Raw genomic sequence first — 22,816 nt, forward strand, 5'->3', positions numbered from 1 at the left:
ATGCGGAACTGATTCTATGAATCAGCCACATAGATACGACAAGAGATACGACGGTGTATCAGGAGATACGCCGTCGTATCTATTCTGTGAATCTGGCCCTATGAGTGTCAGAACAATTAGAGAGAGGATTTCCCTATTGTACACACATACAGACATACAAAAACCTAATGGGGGTTCTAGTCCCTCACCACCAGAGGTCCGCCTAAAAAAAATATATTAAAAGCCAGCAGCTACAAATACTGCAGCTGCCGACTTTTAATAAATGGATACTTACCTGTCCAGGGTGCCCACGATGTCGGCAGCCAAAGCCGAGCAATCATTCGGCTCTCGGCTACCCCCGCCGCCATCCTTGGTGAGGGAATCAGCAAGTGAAGCGTTGCTGCTTCACTTCCCTGTTCCCTACTGCGCATGCGCGAGTCGTGCTGCGCGTCCTAACTGGTCACCGCTGTCTTTTGGGATCTGTGTGTTTCCCAGAAAAAAGCGGGGGACGGGGATGGGAAGGGGCGTGACCCCCGTGGTGATCTATACCAGGAAGTGGGAGCAAATACCTGTATTACACAGGTATCTGCACCCCCTGCCCCCTGAAAGGTGCCAAATGTGACACCGGAGGGGGGAGGGTTCCGAAAAGCGGAGGTTCCATTTTTGTGTGGACCTCCGCTTTAATTCAAAGCACAGAAAATGTTTTGGTTTTGGATACTGTATGCTTATAGCGACATCTAGTGGGGAAAAAGTATGCAACCCACATTTTTCTTTACTACAGTTGTGGTAAGTTCTAGGCCAGTGATGGCGCACCTATGGCACACGTGCCACAGCTGAGCTGACACGCAGAGCTTTCTCTATGGGCACGCAGCTTATTGAGCCAGCGCCACCAGGATAGGGGGGTGGAATCACTTGCACTGGCGGTGCAGCCACAGAGGAGCCGGCTCCCTTCCATGCATCAGTGCGATTGGGCAGGGGGCGGACGATGTGTGTAAATCCCTCCCTACATGGACCGAGGGCATCCCAGTGGGAAGGATTTACATGGATTATCTGCTGCTGTGGATTTCCTGGAATTCTTGCCCGTTTACCATTGTCAAATTGTAAAAAAAAATATATATATTTTCATTTCTTCATTTTCCAAACAATTATGACAAAAAATGACAACTTCAAAAAACTTGTCATCCCTCTTACTAAATACTTTGGACTGTTTACTTTTCAAAAAGGGGTAATTTGGAGGATATTTCTACTGTCCTGGCATTTTAGAGCCTAAAGGAATGAGAGTCCGTCAGTACATCAGGATTGATACATTTTCAGATATATACCATAATTTATGGACTGTAAAGTGCCTCTTCTGCAGCCCCAGTGTGAAAGCCAGAGTGCTTTCACACTGGAGCGGTGCGCATGCAGGACAGGAACAAAAAGTCCTGCAATCAGCATCTTTGGGGCGGTGGAGGAGCGGTGTATACACTGCTCCTCCACCGCCCCTGCACATTGAAATAAATGGGCGCCGCTTTCAAATCGCCTTAAAAGCGATTTGAAAGCAGCACTAAGTGGGTGCTTTTAACCCTTTCTGGGGGTTAAAGGTGGCCTGTTAGCGGCGCCAAAACGCAGCTATAACACCAGTAAATCGCTGCTAAGACTAGCGGCGCTTTATCGCTAACGCCTGCACCGCCCCAGTGTGAAAGGGGTCTAAATTTCCTACAGACTAAATAATATACACTGATTTGGGAAATGTAGCAGAATACATTTAGAGCTAAATATATGAAAGAACAATTATTTATTAGCAAAATGTTATAACAGAACGAAAAGCGGAGCTCCACCCTAAAGTGGCACTTCCGCTCATCGGCTTCATCCCCCCGTCCGGTGCCACAATTGGCACCTTTTGGGGGAGGGGGAACAGGATACCTGTTTTTGACAGGTATCCTTTCCCACTTTCGGGAGTTCGGCGGCGGTAATTTTTAATAACATTCAACTACAATATGACTTGTGTCGCAATTGTATGCGCTATATATATTTTTTTCTTTACCCCGGGAAAGAGTTAACCTTTTAAATGTATTGTAACCGTATTGTCTTCCTTGATTTTGTAATACTCTGCAAAATGGTTGGTGCTAAATAAATCCTGAATAATATTAACATCTATCTTACAGTAAACCACATTTAACTTTTTTCTCCAGGTTCCATGTGCTTTAGTCTACGTTTCCACTATTGCGACCCCAAAGTAGCGTGATTTAGAGTGCGACTTTGATGCAACTTTGAGTGAAGCTTTGATCCAAGTTTACACTCTCTGGATCAAAGTCGCATTAAGAGTCTCAAAGTAGTGCAGGAACCTTTTCAATGTTGTTGATTTTCAAAGTCGCATAGATTGCAACGGGTGCCTTTGAAATCAATGGGCTGTGACTTGTAAGGCGCCTTTATGGGGTAGATTCAAATAGCCCGGCGTAAATTTCTGCGGGCGTAACATATCTCAGATACGTTACACCGCCGTAACTTAGGGCGCAAGTTCCGTATTCATAAAGAACTTGCGCCCTAAGTTACGGCGGCGAAGCGTATGTGGTCCGGCGTAAGCCCGCCTAATACAAATGTGGATGACGTGGGTGTGTTTTATTCAAATGAATTGTGACCCCACGTATTTAGACGTATTTTTCGAACGGCGCATGCACCGTCCGTGAAAGAATACCAGTGCGCATGCTCAAAATTCCGCCGCAAATCGTCAATGCTTTAGACGTGAACATAACTTACGTACAGCCCTATTCGCGAACGACTTACGCAAACGACGTAATCGACGAAAAATTCAACGCTGGCCCGATGTCCATACTTAACATAAAATACGCCTCATATAGCAAGGGTAACTTTACACCGGAAAAAGCCTAACGTAAACGACGTAAAAAAATGCGCCGGGCGGACGTACGTTTCTGAATCGGCGTATCTACCTAATATGCATATTCCTTGCGTAAATCGACGGAAGCGCCACCTAGCGGCCAGCGTAAATATGCAACTAAGATACGACGGCGTAAGAGACTTACGCCAGTCGGATCTTAGCCCAATTCCGGCATATCTTGTTTTCTGGATACAGAAAAAGGATACGCTGGAGCATCCTAGAAGTTATGCGGCGTATCAATAGATACGCCAGCGTAACTTCTTTCTGAATCTACCCCTATGTGTCCAAAGTCATACTAGTGGAAACGAAGCCTAAAGCTAAACTTTGGACACAAAAATTTTCAGTTGAATATACAGAAATGAACCCAGATAATAGCTTGTATATGTAGCGCCTGGTTACTTAAAAAGTACCGGTGCTAGTTAAATTTGGAGAGGGATCAGAGTGTTAACTGACTCTGATCTTATTACGTTCAAAACTGGTCTCTGTATCAGCTTGGCTGTGCTTTGGGCTGTCCATTGTTACTGGGGTGTAGTTCCTACCCCAGGACAGTGGGTGGCAGCAGTGCAGTCAAGGTTTGGGTGCTCTTCCCTAGCAGCCAATCAGGAGGGAGTTTCCTCGCTGTGCATGCTGGGGGAGGGTATTTATGGGGCAGACACCATTAGTCTGGGTTCTTCTTCGGAGTGCGGCACCCACCTTTAGGGTGACTGCGCATAACGGCGCCCCGGGGTAATGGCCTTCCAGGCCAGGGTGCGCGTGCCACACGGTGTTCCTGGTTCCGGGACCATGTTGGTCCGGAACATTTGAGCTGTGGCAGGGAGCCCAGTAGTCGACTAGGTTCCCAATCCTGAAGATCCCAAGCGAGGTAGCTGTTCGGTGGGGAGTCCTTCTGAGGAGAGCCAATGAGAGGCTGGCGATCCACTAGGGTCTCGACAAACCACCGGGGATTAAGGTAGCGGGTCACTGAGAGGCTGGTCACCTGTCAGTCGGTACCTGAAAACTATCTGAAGGAGATCCAGAGGCAATTCTACCAAGGAGGATCATCTCCGTAATCACAATCACAGAGAGGGCCTGTGGCAGAGGCTTTTCCCGGAGTCCATTTCAGGAGGGTCTGTGGCAGAGACTTTTCCTTCAAGTTCGAGCAACACCCTGGCTGCCAGGTCATTGAGATAAGAAATATAGCAATGACCGCAGATTTATTCTCTAGGGTGTCTGAAAATATATATATATTTAATGTTTGAGGGTTCTAAGTAATTTTCTAGCAAAAAATAATGATTTTAACTTGTAAACAACAAATCTCAAAAAGAGGCTCGGTTCTTAAGTGGTTAAGCTGCCAAGAAAGCATTTTCCTGGAAAGTATTGAATCCATTTGGCCCTCAATGATACAGCATTGGAAGGTTAACCTGGCTGGTAGCTGACAGTAGCTTTGCTGCAAAGTTAAACTAAAGCCTCGTACACACGATCGGATTTCCGATCAGACAAAGCGTAGTACTGTTGTCCGAAGGTCGTTGGTCGAGAACTTGTATTGCATACAAACGGTAAAGAATTGTCAGCCAACAAACATGAAAATACATGTTTTTTTTAGCTCTTTATCGCCACCCTTTGGAAAACGTCTGCTAATGTTGTGTTATTGTGAGCATTGCTTCTGAGCATGCGTGTTTGTACATTTGATTTTTTTCCGAGACAGACTTGTGTACACATGATCGGATAATCTGTCAACACACATTTGTTGTCGGAAAATTTTAAAGCATGCTATCCCACATTTGTTGGCGGAAATTCCGACAACAATTGTCCGATGGAGTGTACAAACGGTCGGATTTTTCAACAACAGCCTGTCATTACACAATTCCCATCGAAAAATTTGATCGTGTGTATGTGATTTGATCGTGTGTATCAACCCAGAGGCAGTGCTCTGGGTTGGGCAAAGTTGTCTACACAGCAGTGAAAACTCAGCAGGTGTGGAGTGCTATAACTTCTACCCAAAGACAAAAATTCGTATTAGTTTGAGTGGCCCTGCAGCAGTCATACATTTAGTAATAGGTAAGACGACAGTTTATTTTTTCATCATAATTTTTATTGTATTTAGTTAACTGTTAAATAAATATCAGCTTGCTCTTCTAGGGAAGTTTCTTGCTAACTGACTTGTAGACAATTCCTTTGCAGGTCAAAATCTGAAAGAAAAAAAAAACATATACACTCAAATTATTTGTTAACAACCATGGTTTTACAAAGCATATTCTGAATAGACCAGGATGTCATAAGGCCAAGCAAAAATGTTCTCCCCTGGGATCTACTTAAAGCAAAATCTTATAGCCAGATTCAGAGAGGTTTACGCCGGCGTATCAGTAGATACGCCGTCGTAACTCTGAATCTGCGCCGTCCTAAATTTAAGTGTATTCTCAAATTGAGATACACTTAAATCTAGCTAAGATACGACGGCGGGCGCCGTCGTATCTTAGCTGTCTATTTAGGCCGGCCGCTAGGGGCGTGTACGCTGATTTACGCCTAGAATGCGTAAATCAGCGAGATACGCCTATTCATGAACGTACGCTTGCCCGTCGCAGTAAAGATACGCCGTTTACGTAAGGTGTTTTCAGGCGTAGAGTTAGTCCAACAAAAAGCTGGCCTAGCCAATGTTAAGTATGGACGTCGGTCCCGCGTCGAATTTTGAAATTTTTACGTCGTTTGCGTAAGTCGTCCGTGAATGGGGCTGGGCGTCATTTACGTTAACGTCGAAACCAATAAGTCTTTGCGGCGTAATTTGGAGCATGCGCACTGGGATATGTCCAGGGACGGCGCATGCGCCGTTCGTAAAAAATGTCAATCACGTCGGGTCACGATTCATTAGCATAAAACACGCCCACCTCTTCACAATTTGAATTAGGCGCGCTTAGGCCGGCACATTTACGCTACGCCGCCGTAACTTAGGACGCGAGTGCTTTGTGAATACAGCACTTGCCTCTCTAACTTACCGCGGCGTAGCGTATATGCGATACGCTACGCCTGCCTAACGTTAGGCTCCCGTACCTGAATCTAGCTATTAGTAAACGTGTAAGCAGGTGCAGTTAGCCAATCTGCCACTAGGTGTCTCTGTTCCAGAATAATTTCTGCTTACAGAGAATAGTGTCATCAGGTGCTAGGTCCCTTTTAGCTAGAAGCCTCATATAGTGATGTGATGGGTGAGTCAGTGCCTACATATAAGCCAGTTTGGTAGGAGCCCTAGTGCAGTTGGGGCATGGGAGACCTCGCCATCAGGCAGATGTAGTCAGCAAGTGGAGGCCCTGGACAGGGATGGGAGGTAGACCTGCACCCAGAAGAGCTGGCTGTAGTCATCCCAATTTTATAGTGGAGATGGCAAGGAATGGGTTGCAAAATGCCTTTTAGGCTAGACCAAGTGTTCCCTGGCTATCTCCCTGGAGGATCTGGGAGAAGTGTATCCAAGCCAGAGGTGACTGCAGTGGTGCTGGCTCAGGAAGGCTACCTGTACGGAGCAGTGAGCTCGATACCGACAGTCTGAGGCAAACCAGAACCCTCTAAATGAGCACTGATGACCCTGGGAGGAAAGAGACTAAGTAGGGAAGATGGCTAACTAAAGTGTACAGTGAGCTGCTTCCACATGTGACTGCTGATCCATTATATTTGATTGACAACATTCTGTCAAGTGACCCCACATAGTATGTCTACGTGAAGTCCCTGTAATGCCATCTTAAAATAACATCAGTAAAGTGCAGCAATCCTAACATTTGGATGGACATTCCTTCCTTGGGATATAATGGGCAGTGGCCAGAAATGTTGTGAGAAGGCCTCTGGCAAGGAGAGGGGCACAAGGTGGCAGAGGGTTAAAACCTCACGCAGGAGGATTGTTGTTCTGGTAGCAAGAAGAAGCAAGGAGTGTGCCACTTAGCGCCATCACACAGCCATTTGCAAGCCCCTCTTAAAAAATTTGACACATAAATATGCGGCCTCATTAAGTGGTCTTTTTTCCATGGGGCCACATACGTGTATCTCCCTTTATGCTGGGAGCGTGCCCAGTGCCGATCCTGACCTCCCTGGGGCCCTAAGCAAAATTACATGTCACAATAAAGTTGAGAAGCGCGCGCTTCCGACGGAGACATGTCACATTAAAGATTAAAGTTGAGAAGCGGGGGGAGGGGGTGTCGGAAATTACATCTTACATTAAAGTGAGAAGCGGGGGGTGCTGATTTCTTACCTCTTCTCCCATGCAGCCAGCGAGTTTTGAGAAGCGGGGTGAGGGGCCGAAAATGACTTCTCACCAGACGGGGGGGCCCTCCGCAGCTTTGCGGGGCCCTAAGCGGCTTGCATAGTGAGCCTATAGGGTGGATTGATCGGCCCTGAGCGTGCCACACAGCGCACTCTCAGCACAGAGCCCCGTATCTCGTACTAACGATCAAGACCCGGGACTCTCAGTTCCGGGTCACCTGATCGCTGTGATAGCCCCGATTGGCTATCACAGTGATCAGTCACTGTGAGCCCGCCTCTACATTTACTTCCTCTTCGAAATGAGGAGGAAGATACATTATATCTTCCTCTCCTTGCAAGGGAGGAACATGTAAATAAACCAAGTGTGTAAAAAAAACAAAAACAAAGAAAACAAATTGCAAATTCAAAATAAAGAATAAAAAAAAACAAAAACAATATCAAGGTTTGCCAGGGTGATGCTGGATACACACACACTATACAATTTTCTTCAGATTTTTTCCTTTAGGCTCGGTTCACATATGAGCCGCATCTGTCACACAGCAGGTGTCCGGTGCGTGCTGGTTCACCGTTTCAGGTCCGAATTTTGGGCTGAAATCGAACCTGAAACGCACCAAAAAAGGCACACGTTTTTCCGTCAAACCGCACCGGAACCGCTGCGGAGATACGTGAACCGGCTCCATAGAGAGCCAGTCACATTCTCCTGCTATGCGAATTGGATGCGGTGACATGGGCAATCAATTTGCATAGGTGTGAACCGAGCCTTATGCCCCATACACACCATCACCATCACCATCGTTTTTAAAAACGTCACTTTAATTGACCGTGTGTGGGCAAAAACGTCGTTTTATGTCTTGTAAAAAACGACCAAAAAAAATTGAAGCATGCTTAAATTTTATGTGTCGTTTTTCAAAACATCGTTTTTTACTTCACAGAAATTGACCGTGTGTAGCAAAAAACGTCGTTTTAAAATACGTTTTTACACCCGCACATGCCCAGAAGTGAGCTTCAATGGAAAAAGTGGTGAGAACGTAACCTCGCTTTGCTAGAACATTGTGAGAAAAACGATGGTGTGTAGGCAACTTCGTCTTTGAAAATTGAAGTTTCAAAAATGTCGTTTTTTACTTCACAGAAAATGTCGTTTTTTTTTTCATCACATAAAGTGATGGTGTGTACGGGGCATGAGATTTACCAAAACCGAAACACTTTCAATTTATATGCAATCAGGCAGGCCCTTGCACTACATAGTTGAAGGTAAATCTAATGCCGCGTACACACGACCGTTTTTCATGACGAGAAAAATGCAATTTTTTAAATTGGTCGTTAAAAACGATCGTGTGTAGGCTCCAGAGCATTTTTCTCGACAAGAAAAATGGGCATTAAAAATGTAGAACCTGCTCTATTTTTTCTCGTCGTTTTTCACATCGTCGTTTTTCTCGTCGTGAGTAGGCTTTAACAACGGGAAAAAAACGTGCATGCTCAGAAGCAAGTTATGAGAAGGAAAATTTGCATAATCAGCCAAAAGGGTGGCGCCATTTGAAAGGAACTTCCCCTTTATAGTGCCGTTGTACGTGTTGTACGTCACCACGCTTTGCTCGAGCATTTTTTATCACGATCGTGTGTATGCAAGGCTTGAGAGGAATCACGTCGAGAAAAACATTGGCCCAGATTTACAGAGAGCAAGGCGCACATTACGCCGCCGTAGAGCAAACACTGTACACTACGCCAATGTAGCGCGGAGAGGCAAGCATTGCATTCAGCAAGCCAGTGCTCCCAACGCTGCGCCAGCGTGGCGTGGGTTTCGAAGGCGCATGCCGGCGTAGGTGGAAGTGGGCGTGACCCCATGCAAATGAGGCGTGACCCCATGCAAATGATGGGCCGAGTGCCAGACAGGTACGTATCGCGAACTGCGCATGCGCCGTGACGTGGACGCATGCACAGCACCCCCCTTCGCCTGCTCACAACCACCCCGGCACAACTGCCTAAGCTACGCCAGATCACTGCATACGCCGTGAACATAACGTACGCCCAGCCAGACACACGTCCAACCCACAATACGCCGGCTTGTGTTCCCTGGTGCAGACCTATGCATGTCTGTTGCCGGGTTGCACCTCATTTATGGGGAATAACTTTACGCCAGACGTCCAACTTACGCGCATCTCGCGTAGCATGCGCCGGGCACACACACATTTGTGAATCGGCGTATTTCCCTCATTTGCATGTTTGAATGGCTAAGCAATGGGAGCAGCACCATGAGCCCAGCCTAAATGTGCGCCCACCCTACCCCGGCGTGTGCAAGCTTTGTCAGCGGGGTGTAGCCTGTTTTTAGGCGCATGTTGGTTTGTGGGTCTGCCGCACACATACGCCGGCGCACATTTGCACTTACGTCGGCGTAACGTGTTATACGTCGGCGTAAGTGCTTTGTGAATCTGGGCCATTGTTTTTTCCATGACATGAAAAACGGTCGTGAGTACACGGCATAAGGCTGGGTTCACACCATTGCGAATTAGATGCAGGTTCCAGTGCGAATTTGCACAGGAGCCCTGTGTGTCTTTTGGTCCGTTTCAGGTCCAAATTCAGCCAACGATTTGGGCTGAAATCGAACCTGAAACAGTGCTGCGATGGTGTGAACCCAGCCTAAAGGAAATCTAGCAACAAAAGTTGTATAGTGTGTATCCATATAATTATTATTATTTTTGTTTTATTTATTTTTCATCAATTTTTGGCCAGTTTCGTTTGATAAAAAAAATGTTTTTTAGGAAATATCCATTACCATTTACCGCCAAAAGAAAGCCCAATTTGTCTTGAAAAAAACAAGGTATAATCCACCTCGATACACAAAGTAGTGATGATATGTACGGTTGTACTAACACATGTCAAAGATGCAACATTTGTTTTACCCTTAGGTGTGAAGGGGTTAATGATGCAGATAGCTGTTTTCCTTTGAGTAATATATACGTATGCTTGATCATAACTCAGTTTATTGGTTTGGCATTCCTCTCAATGGTTGACACTGGTTGCTACTGGTTGTTCCCCTGCAGATACTACATAAGGCCCAATTGTTTTATACATGTGATCATTGAGGGCCATATTCTCATAAGAGTTACGACGGAGTATCTCAGGAAACTCCGTCGTATCTCAGGAAACTCCGTCGTATCTCAGGAAACTCCGTCGTATCTCAGGAAACTCCGTCGTATCTCAGGAAACTCCGTCGTATCTCTGTTTTTTGACCCGCGTATCTATGCGAGTGATTCCTAGAATCATTTTCGCATAGATACGCTGTAGATCCGACAGGTGTAAGTCACTTACACTGTCGGATCTTAAATGTAATTCGCCGCCGGCCGATAGGTGGCGTTTACTCTCAGGTCTCATTTGCTTATGCAAATGAGCCTGATACGCCGATTCCCGAACAAAATCGCATTGCGTAACCGTCGCTTACGTCGTTTGCGTAAGCGTAAGGTTACCCCTGCTATATGAGGGGTAACCTTACGCCAGTCCCACGTATGCCATGTTAAGTATGGCGTCTGGTCCGCGTCGTCTTTTCCCGTTGGGTACGTCGTTTTCGTAAGTCGTTCTTGTATACGACTTTACGTCAATGACACACACGTCGGCGTCATTGACGTTTTCCGTCGAGAACTGGAGCATGTGCACTGGGTTATTTTTAGCCCGGCGCATGCGCAGTTCGATCGGCACGGGGGCGCGCTTAATTTAAATATAAGCCGCCCCCTTTGAATTACGCGGGGATACGCCGGGCCTTTTACACTACGCCTCCGCAAACTATGGAGCAAGTGTTTGGGGAATACAGCACTTGCTCCTGTAAGTTGGGGCGGCGTAGTGTAAATAGCTTACGTGCCGCTGCAGCAGGATCTTAGAGGAATCTGGCCCTAAATGTGTATTTGGCGTTCAGGTAGAAGCGCAGTATACTTACACCGATGAGAAGATCTCCGGAGACTTCAGTGACAGAGTGAATCTCCTTAAGCTGCGCAACCATCTTGCCATCCACTAGATTAACGACAGTCTGGGAAAAACAAAAAAAACAACAATAGTACATGTTCATGATTTTTCTTTTTTAATTTTCAATAAATGTATTTTTTAAAGCAACATAATGAGTAAAACTGTATTTCATAGATAATAAAAAAGAACACAGGGGTATAATCCTTTCTGTGCACAAGTAAATGTGTGCAGGTGCTTGTAGGCAGGTGCAGTCTGTTGTCTCCACTGCAGGGGGCGCTCAACTGAAGAACTCAAGAAGTCAAGAGGAACATGGTTCCTCTATGGTTTCCTGAGTCACTGGGTCAGTGATCTGATTGGATGCTGGCTGCCCATGTGACTCTGGCGTCCATCTTAGGTATGGAAGAGTCCATTTAAGACCTTGGTCCCTGGGTTTGGTGTGCATTTACATGTGGGTAGTAAAGGGACAGGTCACCCATCTGTCAGGGACAGTGGGCCATATTCTGAGTAAGGATACGATGGAGTATCTCAGGATACTCCATCGTATCTCTCTTTTTTGGCCCGTGTATCTATGCGACTGATTCTTAGAATCATTTTCGCATAGATACACTTAAGATCCGCCATGTGTAAGTCACTTACACTGTCGGAACTTAAATGTAATCACTCCGCCTGCCGCTAGATGGCGTTTACGTTCAGGTCTCATTTGTTTATGCAAATGAGCCTGATATGCCGATTCCCGAACAAATTCGCGTCGCTTAACCGTTGCTAACGTCGTTTGCGTAAGCGTAAACTTACCCCTGCTATATGAGGGGTAAGTTTACGCAAGTCCCACGTAGGCCATGTTAAGTATGGCGTCGGGTCCGCGTCGTTTTTTTCCGTTGGCTACGTCGTTTCCCTAAGTCGTTCTTGAATACGACTTTACGTCAATGACGCACACGTCGGCGTCATTGTCGTTTTACGCCGAGAACTGGAGCATGCGCACTGGGCTATTTTAAGCCCGGCGCATGCGCAGTTCGTTAGAATCGGGGGCGCGCTTAATTTAAATAGAAGCCGCCCCCTTGGAGATACGCGTGGCTACGCCGGGCCATTTACACTCCGCCTCCCCAAACTATGGAGCAAGTGTTTGGGGAATACAGCACTTGCTCCTGTAGGTTGGGGCGGCGGAGTGTAAATGGCTTACGCGCCGCCCGCGGGAAATCTAGGAGAATATGGCCCAGTATTAGGAAAGGTTTCAGATGCGTATCTATATAGTTGTATACAGCGTAATGACTGTGCTTTCTCCATTATAAATGGTAGTTTTACCAGAACGAGCGCTCCCGTCTCATAACTCGCTTCTGGGCATGCGCGGGTTTAAAACGTTGTTTTAGCCCACACACGATCATTTTTTACAACCCGAAAAACGGCATTTTAAAAAACAACGTAAAAAAATGCAGCATGTTCGAATTTTTTTTTTTGTCGTTTTTCAGAAGCCGAAAAACAATGTGAAGCCCACACACAATCATTTTAAATGACGTTTTTAAAAACGTTGTTTTTTTTCATGCCGAAAAACGACCGTGTGTACGCGGCATCAGAGTCAGTCAGTCAGAAAACTGCTTAGTGAACTCACCAGACTGGATCCTAGGGAAAATCCCCCTTCTCTAGCTTGAAGTCTCTCTGAAGGAAAAGGTGCAGGTTTGCTTGGGAGGGTGGCAGCTCTCCAGGCTGGGTGCTTCTCCTACTGGACAAGGACCTTGACTGATGCAGCCCAAGACTATTTATGTTCTCTCCACCCATCTTTTGAGCACGTCCCCTCAGGAATTGGCTGGGACCTCATAAATATTCAAACTGCTCACTCAGCCTGTTCCACCCCTTTGACCTGGATATTTCCAGAAAGCAAAGAGAAGGGGCCGGATTCAGATACAATGGCGTATCTGTTCCGGCCCGCGTAACATATCTCCGATACGTTACGCTGCTCTAACTTTGGGCGTGAGTTCTTTATTCAGAAAGAACTTGCGCCCTTAGTTACGGCGGCGTAACGTATGTGTTGCGGCGTAAGGCCGCGTAATTCAAATGGGGATATAGGGGGCGTGTTTTATCTAAATGTGTCTTGACCCCGCGTTTTTTACGTTTTGTTTGAACGGCGCATGCGCCATCCATAAAATATCCCAGTGTGCATTGCTCTAAATGACGTCGCAAGGACGTCATTGGTTTCGAAGGGGAACATAAATTACATCCAGCCGTATTCGGGAACGACTTACGCAAACGACGTAAAATTTCAAAACTCAGCGCGGGAACGACGGCCATACTTAACATTAGCTACCCCTCATATAGCAAGGGTAACTATACGCCGGAAAAAGCCGAACGCAAACGATGCAAAAAAAAAACCGTCGGGCGGTCGTTTGTTTCTGAATCGGCGTAAATCCTCATTTGCAAATTCCTCGCGTAAAAATACGGAAGCGCCACCTAGCGGCCAGCCTGGAATTGCAGCCTAAGATCCGACGGTGTAAAACACTTACACCTGGCGGATCTTAGGGATATCTATGCGTAACTGATTCTCTGAATCAGTCGCATAGATACGACCGGCCGGACTCAGAGATACGACGGCGTATCAGGAGATACGCCGGCGTATCTATTTTCTGAATCCGGCCCAAGCAGTCTAGTGTGCAGCCGGTGGGACCCTGATCAGCCCAGAGCAATCAGCAGCAGCTCCACTGATTACACAGGAGCACAAAAAGAACTAAATTTACCTGACAGCCTAGCGCCTAACTAGGAGGGTGCTACATATTTATGCTCAGTTTTAGATAAAACTACAACATTACCATTATCATTTCATCCTTTTACAACTCCTCCTGTTGCTGTTCTTACCTTAGCCTTGCCAATCAGTGATTCCATCTCAACCTCCTCACCGATTGTGAACTCATTTCGTAAGATACTAAGCCCCGTGGTCATTGTAATCACAAAATGATTCCCAGTCTGGACAATTTCTGTGATAGTCTTCAGATCTTTTGCTTTCTGGGTGACATCATCAGGAACCCCTGCAATCAGTAAATACTCTTGTTTTGTGCGTTTTCAAACTGTCTTTGGTCAAACATCTAAGCATCCACACACATATTTCAAGTTTGCTTTGGGTGCCAAGGCATAGCAACTCGCAGTGCTGGTACTAAAGGAGATTGTGGACACCAGTCATCCAGATGAAGAGTACAGCAAGCAAATAGACAACTCTCTTAGTTTGCTTTGACATACAGGGAGAATAGTTATTTAGGGCCAGATTCACGTAGAAGTGCGGCGGCGTAACGTATTGTAGATACGTTACGTATGTCAGAGAGGAGATGAATCCACACTTCTTCTGGGAAAGCAGAGAGTCACGACACACCAGGGAGAAAGCCTTGCATTACGGTGTGTAGTTACAGACAGAAGAACAGGAAGTGAGGATTTCTCACATTTAAAAGCAAAATGGAAGGATGAGGTAAGTGAAGGAGGACTGCACTAAGGTAAAGGAAGCTATTTAGGGGGGAAAAAAAAATTCCTTTACAACCCCTTTAAAGATCACATTTAGCTTTTTAGTTTTGGATGGCATGTGAAGGCCTAGAATCTCTGTCCATGCCCTGATACAGGTGATTTCTCTTGTCTTCCTGTATAGTCTAAAGCTGCCCATGCACTAATACATTTTCAAAAGCACATTTATTAGAAAAATTCTCAGGATATTCAATAACTAAACGAATGTCATTCGAAGGTTCTTTCTGAACTTCTTACATTTTGTTTGCTTTTGACTTTCGATTTGGAATGAATGGACTTTTCCGCCAAATGAAAACCACATACGCTGTTAGAAATTTGTACACTTGAGACATTTTTTTCCATCCTGCTCCTTCCAATTTTATCATCACTGTGATCAAAAAATAAATGTCTATTTGATCCACTAATTATTAGAAAATAGAACGAAATTCTAAATAGTGTATGGCCATCTTAACAGCAGATGAATAGACAGAAAGTAAGGAACTCCAAACTTTCTAAACAAAGGGCCAGTTTACTGTCCTTTAGACCAGGGGTACCCAACCTTTTGAAGAGCAAGGGCCACTTAAGCGACTTGGTAACCGGTCGTGGGCCATGTTGAGCGGAACGGGTGGATGGCAGCCCACTCGGCTCTATAGAGTCCACTCTACTCTCAGCACTCCAAAAGTGCAGGTAATAGAAGTCTATGGCTCAGTGCAGGTAACCCGCAGGTGCACGTCTCTGCACCTGTGGATCAGTTTGAAAGCAGCCCAGTAACCACTGCAGAACACATATGCCCATATATATATATATATATATATATATATATATATATATATATATATATATACACACACACACACACTGTGATTTTAGTAATAAACTTACCTTTAATAACAGTATTCTATTCTATTTTATTTCATCCCAGAGCAGAAGGTCGCGGGCCACATCAGAGGGCTCCGCGGGCCACATCAGAGGGCTCCGCGGGCCACATCAGAGGGCTCTGTGGGCCACATGTGGCCCCCGGGCCACTGGTTGGGCGCCCCGCTTTAGACTTTAGGGGGGACTGTGGCTAATGTGAGTAGAAAATGTCCCAGCATCGGTGGAATCTGACAATGCCCCATCTTTGGTGCCAGTGGGAGGAATAATGCCCCACTGTTTGTGTCATTGGGAAGAATTGTGCCCCATGGTTTGTGTCATTGGGAGGAATTGTGCTCTATTATTAGTGTCATTGGGCCCCACTGTTGGTGACATTGGGAGATATTGTGCCCCTTTTTTTATATAAGTGAATAAAAAAGTGCCCCAATCCATCCCCCAGGCCGCAGTTTGGAGACCACTGCACTATACGGTCAAACGTTTGTGGACACCTTACCATTACAGCTATATGAACTTGTTTTACATCCATAGCTAGATTCAGAACTTTGCGGCGGCGTAGCTTAGCGTGTTTAGGCTACGCCGCCGTAAGTTAGCGAGGTAAGTACTTAATTCTCAAAGTACTTGCCTGCTAAGTTACGGCGGCGTAGCCTAAAGCGGGCGGGCGTAAGGGCGCCTAATTCAAATTTGTCTGAAGGGGCGTGTTTTATGATAATGAGGCTTGACCCGACGTGATTGGCCTTTTTTTATGTAACTGCGCATGCGCCGGGCGCCTACATTTCCCAGTGTGCATTGCGGATAAGTCCGCCGCACGGGCCTATTGATTTCGACATGGACGTAAACAACGTAAATCCCTATTCACTGACGACTTACACAAACAACGTAAAATTTTCGAATTTCGAAGCGGGAACGGCGGCCATACTTTAACATTACTATTCCATCTATTAGATGGAATAACTTTAGGCCTGATAATGTGTTACGGAAACGGCGTATCTGTACTGCGTCGGCCGGGCGTATGTTCGTGAATAGGCGTAACTAGTGATTTACTTATTCTGCGCCGACCGCAATGGAAGCGCCACCTAGCGGCCAGCCAAAATATTGCACCCTAAGATAGGACGGCGCAAGCCGTCGTATCTTAGATAGGTTTAAGTCTATCTCTGTTTGAGAATACACTTAAACCTAGGTCGGCGCAGATTCAGAGTTAGGTCGGCGTATCTACTGATACGCCGACCTAACTCTACCTGAATCTAGCTACCAGTTTTTAAAACTTTCTTTTGGCAACATTGTTTTGCAAAAATGATTTTATTCTCTATGGAATTTATAGACAAAAAGATCTCTCTTTGGAGAGATGTTTTCCATAGGGCAGGAAGTAGAAGAACATTTCCCAAAAGTAAATAGAAAAAAACAACAGGGGCTTTAACGCCTCCTTACCCTATCAAATATGAAAAAAATTAAATAGTTTTGGCCTAAGATATACTTTAAAGCTGACCTTCATTTCCCCACTTTTTGGATCACTATAGCTTTTCTTTCCTCCACAGTTTTTTTTTTTCTTACATTTTTTGGTCCAGGCTGTCTCCCTCCCTCTATTCTCACCTAGGTAAGAATGACGTGTACCCCACTCCAGCAGCCATCTGGCAAATCCTCGCCATATAACGTCAGAAGGCATCAGCTTACAGATAGCTAGATTCAGTAAGAGTTAGGTCGGCTTATCAGTAGATACGCCGACCTAACTCAGAATCTGCGCCGACCTATGTTTAAGTGTATTCTCAAACAGAGATACGCTTAAACATATCTAAGATACGACGGCTTGCGCCGTCCTATCTTAGGTTGCAATATTTCAGCTGGCCGCTAGGTGGCACTTCCATTGCGGTCGGCGTAGAATATGTATATCAGTAGATACGCCTATTCACGAACGTACACCCAGCCGCCGCAGTACATTTACGCCGTTTACGTAAGAGATAGGCCGCCTAAAGTTAAAGATGCCCCCTAGGTGGCGTAGCCAATGTTAAAGTATGGCCGCCGTTCCCGCCGTTTGCGTAAGTCGTCCGTGAATAGGGATTTACGTAGTTTACGTCCATGTCGAAATCAATAGGCCCGTGCAGCGGACTTAGTCGCAATGCACACTGGGAAATGTAGGTGCCCAGTGCATGTGCAGGTAAAAAAAAACGTCAATCACGTTGGGTCAAGCCTCATTATCATAAAACACGCCCCCTCAGACAAGTTTGAATTAGGCGCCCTTACGCCCGCCCGCTTTAGGCTACGCCGCCGTAACTTAGCAGGCAAGTACATTGTGAATCATGTACTTGCCTCGCTAACTTACGGCGGAGTAGCTTAAATGCCTTAAGCTACGCCGCCGCAAAGTTGCGGCCATCTATGTGAATCTAGCTAAGAGTGTCTGGAGGAGGACGGACTTAGCGGTAAGTCATCAGAGGCCAGCTGCAAGAACCCAGAAGAGATAGTTGGCTCCCGATGACATCAGAAAGGAAGGCGGCGTTGTGGGACCCAGCGTACGGCAAGGGATCGGCAGATGGCAACAGGTCAATGCTGTATTCTCTGGGCAGGTGAGCTCAACCAAGCAGACAAAATAAGGCGATAAAACAAAATGAATCCCAAAGGGGGTGAGGTTCCTCTTATGTCTGTAAATGCACAAACATGCAGCATGTTCTAAACCAGGGGTCTCCAAACTGCAGCCCTGGTGCCGAATGCGGCCCTTTGCTTGCCTGAATCCGGCCCTTGGGGAAATTTTCCTTCTACTGATACATGACACTATTCCTCCCTCTGATACCAATAATGGGGCATTATTTCTTCCATTGAAGCCAACGATGGGGAACTATTCCTCCTATTGACACCAATGATATGGCTCTATTTCTCAAACTGACACCAACAATGGGGCACTATTATTCCCACTGACACCAGCAATAGGACACTACTTCATCCCCATATTTCACCCCTAATATCAAAGATGCATTGTTTACTCCCACCGATGCCAGGATGATTTTTTACTCCTGTTCGGCCCTCCTAAAGTCTGGAGGATATTAAACTGGCCCTTTGTTTAGAAAGTTTGGAGACCCCTGTTCTAAACTGAAGAGCATACAGTAGATCTAAATAACCTCGTAACAAAAAATTGATTCTAAGAATCAGGCGCATAGATACGACGGCGCAACTCAGAGATACGACGGCGTATCAGGAGATACGTTGTCGTTGGTGTCTATTTGAAAAACCATCTGTATCCTCTTTTACCCTCCAAACCTAAAACAATGGGCCAGATTCTCAAAAGAGATACGACGGCGTATCTCTGAGTTGCGCCGTCGTATCTATGCGCCTGATTCTTAGGCCGGGTACACACGGACAAACATGTACGGTGAAAGCGGTCCGTCGGACCGTTTTCACCGTACATGTCTGCCAGAGGGCTTCTGTACGATGGTTGTACACACCATCGTACAGAAGTCCGCGCGTAAACAATACGCGGGGGTGTCCGCGGTGTCGCCGTGCCGATGACGCGGTGTCGCCACGACAATGACGCGGCGACGTGGGCGGCCTGCCTTTAAAATGCTTCCACGCATGCGTCGAAGTCATTCGACGCATGCGAGGGACGGCGGGCGCCTGGACATGTACGGTAGGTCTGTACTGACGACCGTACATGTCCGAGTGGGCAGGATTCCAGCGGACTGTTTTAAAACAAGTCCAGGAATATTTTTCCGCTGGGAAAAGGCCCGGCGGGCAAATGTTTGCTGGAATTCGGCCCGCTCGCGCCCACACACGACCAAACATGTCTGCTGAAACTGGCCCGCGGACCAGTTTCAGCAGACATGTTTGGTCGTGAGTATGGGGCCTTAGAATCAGTTACACATAGATTTCCCTTAGATCCGACAGGCGTAAGTCTCTTACGCCGTCGGATCGTAACTGCATATTTACGCTGGCCGCTAGGGGCGTGTACGCTGATTTACGCGTCGAAATATGTAAATCAGCTAAATACGTGAATTCACGAACGTACGCCCGGCCGACGCAGTACAGTTACACCGTTTACGTTAGGCTTTTCCCGGCGTAAAGGTACCCCTGCTATATGGTGGCGTACCAATGTTAAAGCGGGAGTTCACCCTAAAAAAATGTTTTTAAGATTAGATTGAGGCTCATTTTTTAAGGGGAATCGGGTAGTTTTTTTAAAAACGAAGCAGTACTTACCGTTTTAGAGAGCGATCTTCTCCGCCGCTTCCGGGTATGGTCTTCGGGACTGGGCGTTCCTTCTTAATTGACAGGCTTCCGACGGTCGCATCTATCGCGTCACGAGTAGCCGTAAGAAGCCGAACGTCGATGCGGCTCTATACGGCGCCTGCGCACCGACGTTCGGCTACTTTCGGAAAATCGTGACGCGATATATGCGACCGTCGGAAGCCTGTGGGAAGACTGTCAATCAAGAAGGAACGCCCAGTCCCGCAGCCCATACCCGGAAGCGGCGGAGAAGATGTATCTCAAAAACGGTAAGTACAGCTTCGATTTAAAAAAAAAATACCCGATTCCCCTTGACAAAATGAGCATGAATCTAATCTTAAAAATTGTGAAATGTGAAAATTTTATGTCGTTTGCGTAACTCGTCCGTGAATGGGGCTGGACGTAATTTACGTTCACGTCAAAACCAATACGTCCTCGCGGCGTATTAGGAGCAATGCACACTGGGAGATTTCCAGGGACGGCGCATGTGCCGTTCGTGAAAAACGTCAATCACGTCGGGTCACATAACATTAACATAAAACACGCCCCCCACATTTCCCACATTTAAATTAGGCGGGCTTACGCCGGCCGATTCACGCTACGCCGCCGCAACTTACGGAGCAAGTGCTTTGAGAATACAGCACTTGCCCGTCTAAGTTGCGGAGGCGTAGCATAAATCGGATACGTTACGCCGCCGCAAAGATACGCCGCTGTACGAGAATCTGTCCCAATATTTTTTACAGGTTCTCTTTAACCACTTCCCGACCTCCTCATGTACATTTACGTCGGCAGAATGGCACGGACAGGCACATCAACGTACCTGTACGTGCCTGCCTAGACGTGGGTGGGGGGTCCGATCGGGACCCCCCCCCCCCGGTACATGCGGAGGTCAGGTCCGCTCGGGGAGCGATCCGGGACGACGGCGCGGCTATTTGTTCATAGCCGCTCCGTCGCGATCGCTCCCCGGAGCTGAAGAACGGGGAGAGCCGTGTGTAAACACGGCTTCCCCGTGCTTCACTGTGGCGGCGCATCGATCGAGTGATCCCTTTTATAGGGAAGACTCGATCGATGGTGTCAGTCCTACAGCCACACCCCCCTACACTAGTAAACACATACACAGTGATCCCTAAATGTTACAGCGCCCCCTGTGTTTAACTCCCAAACTGCAACTGTCATTTTCACAATAAAGAATGCAATTTAAATGCATTTTTTGCTGTGAAAATGACAATGGTCCCAAAAATGTGTCAAAATTGTCCGAAGTGTCCGCCATAATGTCGCAGTCACGAAAAAATCGCTGATCGCCGCCATTACTAGTAAAAAAAATAAAAAAAATAAAAATGCAAAAAAACTATCCCCTATTTTGTAAACGCTATAAATTTTGCGCAAACCAACCGATAAACGATTATTGCGATTTTTTTTACCAAAAATAGGTAGAAGAATACGTATCGGCCTAAACTGAGGACATTTTTTTTTTTATTATATGTTTTTGGGGGATATTTATTACAGCAAAAAGTAAAAAATATTGAATTTTTTTTTAAATTGTCGCTCTATTTTTGTTTATAGCGCAAAAAATAAAAACCGCAGAGGTGATCAAATACCACCAAAAGAAAGCTCTATTTGTGGGGAAAAAAGGACGCCAATTTTGTTTGGGAGCCACGTCGCATGACCGCGCAATTGTCTGTTAAAGCGACGCAGTCCCGAACTGTAAAAACCCCTTGGGTCTTTAGCCAGCATATTGGTCCGGGGGGCTTAAGTGGTTAATTATAATGCAATACTAGTGATAATAATAATATTAATAGAAGTTAAAGAACCCAATTGTTCTTACCAATTGCTTTCATGAAAGCCTCAAAATTCTCCTTTGACTGCAGCTCATAGGTTCCTGAGAAAGCCATTGCAGGAGGGGGACTGATCTCCACCAGAGGGTTACAAAGCGAATGTGCTACACCTTCATTCTCTTCTTCTTATAGGCAGCTGCTCTAATCTGTGACCAGTGGTGAGATTACATCACCGGCTCTACAACGCCATTCAAACATTAACATTATCTGCCTTGCATGGTCATGCTAAGCTTTATGTATTTACTTCTTGTGATAAACCATATTTGGTAGCAAACATAAAAACATAGACAAGCTTGTCTCAGAAATATCTATAAATGGAAGTAATAACAGCTTGGGCGAGTTTAAAAGCAAAATTCCAATTTAAAATATTTTCCAAAAAATAAATAAACCGGTACTTTAAAAAAATGAAAGGCACCTCCTGCTTCATACCTCATTAGCTCTCGGGTGCCGTTCCCTACAGACTTTACCACTTTGAGGTCCTCTTCTGCATATAAAGAAAGCAAGTGTCACTTAATCCACTTCCTGTGAGCCCAGGTTGTCATGGACCTGTTTTCTGAGGTCACCAAGATGATCTAGGCTTACAGTACAATACTACTAATGTCATAATGTTAGTACTGCTCCTTGCAATATTAAAAGATGCCATTGTCTACTGCCACCAAAGGAAGAGGAGGAGCTTGAGACATCATGTTAGCTATCAGAAGACTCCTGGATTTAGAATATGTATAAAGAAAAATTGAGGGCGGGGTGGGGGAGAGAACAGGGTTTGTTGTAACCAGAGATGTGTTTAATATTTTTTTAAGTTAATACTTTTTTTTTTTTTTAAGCCTAGCTCCACTAAACCTTCCCTCTCGGTCCATACATTAAAAGTTTTTAGCTGTCTTCCATCCGGTCATGTTGGGCAGTCCTCTACTGCAGAGAACATCAATCATGTTGTAATAGTGCAAATCCAGGCCCCCAAGGGGTGTGTTCATGATGTCCTGTGCTTATAGAATGTGACTCAGGGAAGCTGGTATCATTTACCCTGGAGAAGACTGGCACACTGCAGCAGAGAAAACACAGATGGAAACTCTGGAGCATAAAGAGGGTAACTAGTGCTTAAAGCGGTTGTAAACCCTTATTTTTGACTTTAACCTACAGGTAAGCCTATAATAACGCTTACCTGTAGGTATAAATAATATCTCCTAAACCGGTACGGTTTAGAAGATATTCCCCTCGCAATGCGCCGCTGATTGCAGCGGCGCATGCGCAGGGGGAATCCACGGCGAAAGATCCGGCAGCCGCCAGACCTTGCTGCACGCGCGGGAGTGACGTCATCGCCGCTCCAGCCAATCACAGTGCTGGAGCGGCGATACCCGGAAGACACGCCGGAGCAAGATGACATCTCGCTCGGCGTGAACCAGGTAAGTGT

General features: G+C 46.1%; 1 protein-coding gene across 1 annotated transcript; it reads right to left on the minus strand.

The window, feature by feature from the left end:
* Positions 1-4,906: 4,906 nt before the first annotated feature.
* Positions 4,907-21,524, minus strand: LOC120925048 (fatty acid-binding protein, liver-like). Its single transcript, XM_040335942.1, has 4 exons — positions 21,399-21,524; positions 13,868-14,037; positions 11,001-11,090; positions 4,907-5,025 (listed from the first exon to the last, which is right to left on the minus strand). The coding sequence occupies exons 1-4, from the start codon at positions 21,463-21,465 to the stop codon at positions 4,972-4,974; spliced, it is 381 nt and encodes a 126-aa protein (XP_040191876.1). The 5' UTR covers positions 21,466-21,524; the 3' UTR covers positions 4,907-4,971.
* Positions 21,525-22,816: the final 1,292 nt, after the last annotated feature.

Source organism: Rana temporaria, chromosome 1 (genome assembly GCF_905171775.1).
Source record: "Rana temporaria chromosome 1, aRanTem1.1, whole genome shotgun sequence".
Classification (NCBI taxonomy): Eukaryota; Metazoa; Chordata; class Amphibia; order Anura; family Ranidae; genus Rana; species Rana temporaria.